This window comes from Miscanthus floridulus, chromosome 19 (assembly GCF_019320115.1).
Source record: "Miscanthus floridulus cultivar M001 chromosome 19, ASM1932011v1, whole genome shotgun sequence".
In the NCBI taxonomy this organism is placed as follows: Eukaryota; Viridiplantae; Streptophyta; class Magnoliopsida; order Poales; family Poaceae; genus Miscanthus; species Miscanthus floridulus.
In genome coordinates, this window is record NC_089598.1 from 98,446,533 (window position 1) to 98,453,877 (window position 7,345).

The 7,345-nt window shown below is 47.4% G+C and overlaps 1 protein-coding gene across 1 annotated transcript; it reads left to right on the forward strand.

The window, feature by feature from the left end:
- The first annotated feature begins 870 nt into the window (after nucleotides 1–870).
- Nucleotides 871–2,667, forward strand: LOC136527841 (ethylene-responsive transcription factor 3-like). The gene is made up of 2 exons (XM_066520689.1): nucleotides 871–1,718; nucleotides 2,228–2,667. The coding sequence occupies exon 1, from the start codon at nucleotides 1,073–1,075 to the stop codon at nucleotides 1,652–1,654; it is 582 nt and encodes a 193-aa protein (XP_066376786.1). The 5' UTR covers nucleotides 871–1,072; the 3' UTR covers nucleotides 1,655–1,718; nucleotides 2,228–2,667.
- Nucleotides 2,668–7,345: the final 4,678 nt, after the last annotated feature.

Genomic DNA, 7,345 nt, shown 5'->3' on the forward strand with positions numbered 1-7,345 from the left:
ACTTTTTTTATAACAGCCTATATTATATATTAAAACACGATGCAATGCAATAACGTGGGAGAAGTATTCCCAGCATACAGAGCAAGCTATTTAAAAAAAACACTCAACTGCAACTAAAGACATAGATGATGTTTTCATCGGTGGTGCAGGACCCAAGAGAAGTGGCCACGACAAAGACATGATCCTCGTTCTCGCACTCCAATAGCACCGGCGATCCCTTGACTGTCTGATTGGTACAACTGGCTGTCGAAGTCAATGACATGTATGCATGCCTTTCTAATTAGTGAGAGTTAGGTTAGTGTTCTAATAGACTTCTTATTTTGTCCTAAACTTGTCTGAATACTTTATTTTCTGGAATGGTGGCTGTATTTATTTAGAACCACAATCATTAATACTATTTTCTATAAATTTAGTTTAAAATACTTTGACTCTGAGCATATGTAAATGTGTATATATTGTTTTAAGTACGTACGAAGGGTGATGTAAATGTGTAGTATTTTATTTGTTTTGGAGTAATTTCTTTTGAACGCAATACGAATGGAGTAATAGTATTGGTTAATCGGAGGCAAGTCGTATCGGCCAACTTTTATGCGGAGCCCAGTCTGTCGGGCCGACTTCAGCTGGCGTAGGCATATGCCCCGAGCAGAAAAGGCCACGGACGGGTAGGCGCAGGCCGACACGACGACGCCGACCCCGACCCACCGGGGAACGCTAGCGGCTAGCGCGCCAACCAAAGTGTGTGGCGGGGGCGCGCGGTGGGGCAGGCGTCTCCAGCCAGAGAAACCGGAGCGACCCACCCACCCGGCCAAGCGAGCCGCTAGCCCGCTACAGCTACAGCTACAGGAGCACGGCTGCACGGCAGACGGGGCCGGAGGAGAAACCGAAGCGCAAAAAAGACCAAAAAAAACCAAGGAGAAACCAGGGTGGGGGAGGAGCCCAGCCGCCCAGCCCCAGAGCAGGGGAGGGAAATAAGCTAGAGGCCAAACCCTAGCCTGCCGAGCCCCCGCCACGCCCCGCGTGCGCTCTCCGCCGCCCGCCCGCCCGCCCGCCCCCACTTCCCTCATGGTCCGCGATGCGCCGGGCGAAGCAGCCGCAGCCGCAGCCCTCGCCGTCGCCGGAGATCCGGTACCGCGGCGTGCGGAGGCGGCCGTCGGGGCGCTACGCCGCCGAGATCCGGGACCCGGCCAAGAAGACCCCGATCTGGCTCGGCACCTTCGACTCCGCCGAGGCCGCCGCGCGCGCCTACGACGCCGCCGCCCGATCCCTCCGCGGGCCCACCGCGCGCACCAACTTCCCCAGCGCCGCGGCCTCCGCGCCGCGGCACAGGGCCCCCTCCGCATCCGCCGCCGCCGCAGCCCCCGCGACGGCGGCCACGTCCAGCCACAGCAGCACCGTCGAGTCGTGGAGCGGCGGCGCACCCCGCGCCGCCGCCCTGCCGCGGAGCGCCGCCGCGCCCATTGAGGAGGAGGACGACGAGGACTGCCACAGCTACTGCGGATCCTCGTCGTCCGTCCTCTGCGAAGACGCCTGCGGCGACGACGCGGCCGCGTCCCGCGCGCCCCTGCCGTTCGATCTGAACCTGCCGCCGCCTCTTGACGCTGCCGCTGAGGCCGATCAGATGGGTGCCCGCTACGACACGCTACTCCGCCTCTAGCTCACGAGAACGGCCACGACGAATCAGAGAAGGATCGATACTGCTTGTCCTTCTTCGGCTGCTGGTCCGGTGGTGTTCTCTCGCTAGATGGATAATTCTTGCCTTTTTCCCCTTCTTTTTTCCTTCTCTCTCTCTCTCTCTCTTTTCTTTTCTTACCACCACGATGATGATGATGATGATTCGATATTATGTGAATAATTCAGTTATGTCCATGTAAGCTGTGAGGAAGGAAATCTGAGCTTTTCCTTATCTTTCTCTGGTGTTTCGAGTGATATTACTGCTGCTGCCCTTTCATTTGTTGGAAAGATAATGGAAGAAATCAAGAGAAATTATTTATACATTTCATTTTCTGCTGCTTTACCATGTCAGAGCTCGATTGAGCTGAACATGATTAGCGTGTACTAATTCATCTACTGATGTGCAAATCATAGTATCAAATACATGCATTGCAAGTTACAAGGTTGCAATTTGCAAGTGCAATTGGTTGTGTCATCTGAAAGTTCTATTCTAATACTTGGATTTGTTAAAATTATCTGAATATTCTAAGGCAATGCTTGGATTATATTTTTGCAGTGCTTCTTCCCTCGAGCCGGCTGATTCTATTGGTTTTGCTATTTCTTGTAAGCATTGGCTTAACCCATTGATCATGTCATAAGCCAGCGACTGATCCCATTGATCATATCCTGTGACCTTGAAGCCAATTCTTGAAGACTTGTGTTGTGACCCTGAAACAAGTTCTTGAAGCCTCTTCTTTGGACAGCCAATGATGTAGATGACTAGAGGTGTTTTGCTTAATTAATTGCCTGCTCGTCGCAATGGTTATTATATCTTCCAGGATGTCTCGTTCTGATGTGTAAGGTGATGTGCAGCTTACCCCTCCTTCAGTGCAAGTGTAAAAAGACCATGCTATCTGGTTTTTTTAGAGCTATCTGTTTGTTTGATTACCTCACTTTCATCTCCAAGCTAGATGCCAAGTTGAACTGTACAATGCTGATATATCATGCTTGATTTCCTGATGCTGTGTAAGGTTGATGGAAGATCTGGCTTTTGGTTCTTAATTCTGATACCGTTGCACTCTTCTTGATTGTTATTGGTTGATTGAAAGGGGAGCGTTGGGTTGCACCCTTCTTGACTGTTCTTAGTTGAAAGGGAAGCGTTTGATCAAACCAACGGGAGGAAAATTCTTGCTGTGTTGAATACTAGTATACTATAGTACTATATGCCTATATACTAGTCAGCTGGGTTGGAAAAAAAAACTAATACTGAAAGCGCCGGTGGACTTTAGCTATGGAAATTCAGGAGATTGTTTTGTTGTGGCGGAAATTTAGTAGATTATAATTTTGCTGTGACTTTGGCTATGGAAAACTAATAGCGTAAGGCGGTCTCCAACTGGAGATCTATTGCGAAACCCAAACCCAAAATATGTTTACAACATAATACATATAGCATCCAACAAAATACCTATATGAAAGATCTATTTTAGATGCCAGGAGAGGTATAACCTAAATCTGAGTATCCTCTCTCCTGAAGACCTATTCGTAGAAAGTGTTGTCTTATAAGTCTTTGTTGGAGAAGACAAAAATATGTATTGAAATCTTTATATGTAGCGCTATCTAAAGGACGAATGAATATTGTATTTTGGGTCATGGTCGTTGGAGACAGGTTAACTATTATGTTGATTTGTTGTGACTATGGCACGGTGGTTCTGATTCGGAAGGTTTAGGATTTGCTTTTCATCCTGTGTCGTTACTTCTGGCTTACTGCCATTTGGCAGAGAAGAATCCGCTACGTTCTGTGCCGAATCTGTTTATACTGTCTGTCAGGCAGGCAGAGGCGGGTGAACTTTTGGAACTGCTCTGCACCTGTTTCTGGATCCCTTTTGCCGCCTAGGCCGCGTTTAGTTCGTTGAAGTTGGCGCCGCAGTAGCGTTTTGTTTTTATTCGGTACTAATTGTCCAATCGTTGACTAATTAGGCTCAAAACGTTCGTCTCGCAAAGTACAACCAAACTGTGCAATTAGTTTATGATTTCGTCAACATTTAGTACTCCATGTATGTACCGTAAATTTGATGTGACGGAGAATCTTCTTTTTATATAGTGTCAAAATTTGGATTTTGGTGGAACTAAACATGGCCCTAGTACTCCTTGCTGAGTGGTGGCCTTGTTTAAATATAGGACGTAAAGTCTGGTGCTGTCACATGGATGTGCTAAAGTTCCTCCATCAAATTGTAATACCGAATCATCTTCAAAGATTTCAAAGATTTGCATATGCCAAATATGAATGCCCCCTGAAGCCACTGGTATAACACCTGGCATGGATACCCCGTCCTGAGTGAAAAAGATACCGCGAGAATGATCTTTTTCAATAAAATCATCGCACAATAAATCAACAAAACCTAAAGTTATTTCACGTTCGCCTTCTAACTTACCTACTATTGTACCGGAGTGGAGAGAAACTTCCTTGACCAATAAGGTAAATAAAAAAACAGCAGTAGCGGCTGCAACAGGAGCTGAATATGCAACAGCAATCCAAGGGTGCATACCCAGACAGAAACTAAGTTCCCACTCACGACCCATATAACAAGCTACACTAAGTAAGAAGTGTAGGACAATTAGCTCATAAGGACCGCCATTGTATAACCATTCATCAACAGATGCAGGAGTGTCACATGGGGTATTCAGATACTGATAAAAAAACAAATTACAGAATCTGTCAGTAATCCGCAAGGTGAATTTATTAAGCTTAATTAATCTGTCATCAGCACGTGTGTTACTGTAGCACCATATTGTCAAATCATGGACTTATTAGGCTTAAAAGATCCGTCTCACAAATTAGTCGCAAACTGTACAATTAGTTATTTTTAGTCTATATTTAATACTCCATGCATGTGTCCAAACATTCGATGTGATAGGAAATAAACTTTAGAGGAAGGAACTAAAGAAGGCCTAAATGTTCGTATCTGATGTGCGAAATAACCATAGCAGCCTTTTCTTCAAGGAGAGAATTTTCACGGAGGAGAAAAAGTTTCAGTGTGAGGAAGGGTGACTATTGTGTTGATGCATTGTTTAAATCCAGGGTGTAAAGTTTTAGAGCGTCACATGAGGTGTCATATGGGGTGTCGCATGGATGTTCGGATAATAATAAAAAAAACAAATTATAGAATCCGTCAATAATCCGCAAGACGAATTTATTAAGCCTAATTAATCCGTCATTAGCACATGTGTTACTGTAGCACTACATTGTCAAATCATGGACTACTTAGGCTTAAAAGATTCGTCTTGTAAATTAGTCGTAAACTGTGCAATTAATTATTTTTTAATATATATTTAATACTCCATGAGTATGTCCAAACATTCGATAACACAGAGTAAACTTTAGGAAGATGAACTAAGGCCTTGTTTAGATGACATCCAAATTCCAAGTTTTTTCACTCTCTCTCCATCACATCAATTTTTAGCCGCTTGCATGGAGTATTAAATGTAGGTAAAAAAATAACTAATTACACAGTTTAGTTGAAAATCACGAGATGAATCTTTTGAGCCTAGTTGGTCCACGATTGGACAATATTTGCCAAATAAGACGAAAATGGTACTATTCATCGGGTTCAAAAAATTTGCAAAGTGAACCAGGCCTAAACATCCCAGCTGTTGTCGTGGAGAAGAGGAAAAAGCCTGGGGCTCGTCATGGACCTCGGCTGGCCTGGCTCTAAAGAAAATCTTAGATTCAGGTGACCTCCCTCCCCCGTTGCAACGTGCATCCCTTTTCAGTCTGAGTCGTGCTCGCGCACTACAGAGCATGCATATCTGGATTCTGATAGAAGGAACTTGCTGCTTGCATTGCATGAGGCCGTTTGGAGGTGCCAATGGGAGCATCAAACCCAGAGAGAGGGAGATAGCAGATACGCAAGTGGTTAGCCGCTTGGGAGTTGGGACCTGGGCAAGGTGAGTGGATGATGGTCACCAACACCGGCCACGTATGTGCAAGTGCAGTGCAGCGGCGGCACTAGCTTTGCACCTTGCAACTTGCCACCCCGGAGCCGAGTGTGACGGCCTCTCCCTCCCCCCACGTTCCACCACCAAACGCGTGCGATGGCTTACCGGCTTGCCCGGTGCCGGTGGTGTAGGTGGATAGTGGACACTGGACACCAGGCCGGGACTGGCTGGCCACGATGGCAGGCAGATGGCCTGGTAAGTTAGCTGACCTTACACATTCACCTACGCAACTCCCTCCCTAGCCGTGAGCGCACGGGCACGGGCACGGCCTGCTGTGGACGCGCTGCTGCCGACCCGCACGCTCTGACGGCGCATGCATACGATACGACCAGCCATGCCGGTTATTTTGTTGCTCGTCTGGCATGGAAGTAAGTTCCCCTACATGACTAATTTGATTTCAGTAACCTTATTAGTTATTAGTATAATATCCGTGCTAACGCAACGGATTTATCTTGGAGACCCACATGAAAATAACCAATGTTTTTTTCCATAGTTCAACTTTTACACAATATATTTGAGCATGTATACAATCCGGGAAACTAAGAAGTCATTATCGACTCAAGTCATTAAAAATGAAAAAACTTGCTTATAATATTTCTATTTAGGACAAAACTTAATATCTAATGATGTTTGCTGGTATAGAGGTAGCTCTACACTTTACACCCATTATCGACTCAAGCCAATTGTTTGAGCGCTCTGAAATTGAACCATCCAAGTTTTGAACGCCACATATGCCATCCTAGCTTTGTTTCCTACCGAAAATACACTGATTCATGTCACCAGGTTTTGCTAATCAGAAAAAAGAACATCTTAGATTTTGAATCCAATGTAGTTGGGGGAAAAATTGAAAACAGAGCAAGCATTATAAAGGGAACAAGCCTTATTCAAACAAGGTAACCAAAAGATCTATGCAGCCATACCAGGAATATATTAAATTATTATAATCTATATGAAAACAAAAGAAATCATGCTATATGCAAACTATTTGAATCAGGCTCCTAGCTAGGATAATCAGAATCTCCTAAACAAGCAATGCATCAACATGCATAATTTGGACCACTATTTTGTTTAATAATAATGTTCATGCATCGCCATGAGTATTCTTAGATGGTGGTACTCAGCCTTGGTCATTCCTGGAGGCTTGTGTCACCACCAAAGTTCGGCTAGGCGGCGACTACGCGCGCCTAGTCGCTGGGCGAAGCCCGTCGCCGCGACTAGGGGCATAGTCGCGCATCGCGGCGCTAGGCGGAGCTAGGCGGCCGTCGCGACCACTGCCCAGCCGCAGCCGTCGGGCGCAGCTGCGCATGCGCCAGCCTCAGCCGTCGGGCGGCCGCGCGTGCGCGTGTGCCCGCTCCGGCTGGCTGCGGCCTCCGGTGGACGCCGCACCTCCCCTGGCTGCCGCCTGCTGCCCCTCCCCACGCCGGGCGCGGCCCTCTGGTTGAAGCCGCCCCTGCTCTGCTTCACTCGGGGAACCAGGCGCGGCCCTCTGCTCTGCCTCGCCGCCCCTGCTTAGCTTCGCTCGAGGAACCAGGCGCGGCCCTCTGCTCTACTCGCCGCCCCCTGCTCTGCTTCGCTCGGGGAACCAGGCGCGGTCCTCTGCTCTGCTCTGCTTTCTCTTGGAGCAGAGTAGCTGCTCTGCTCTGCTTTCTCTTGGAGCAGAGGAGAGCTCCATTGCGCGTCTAGGACCGAGTACTCCCGA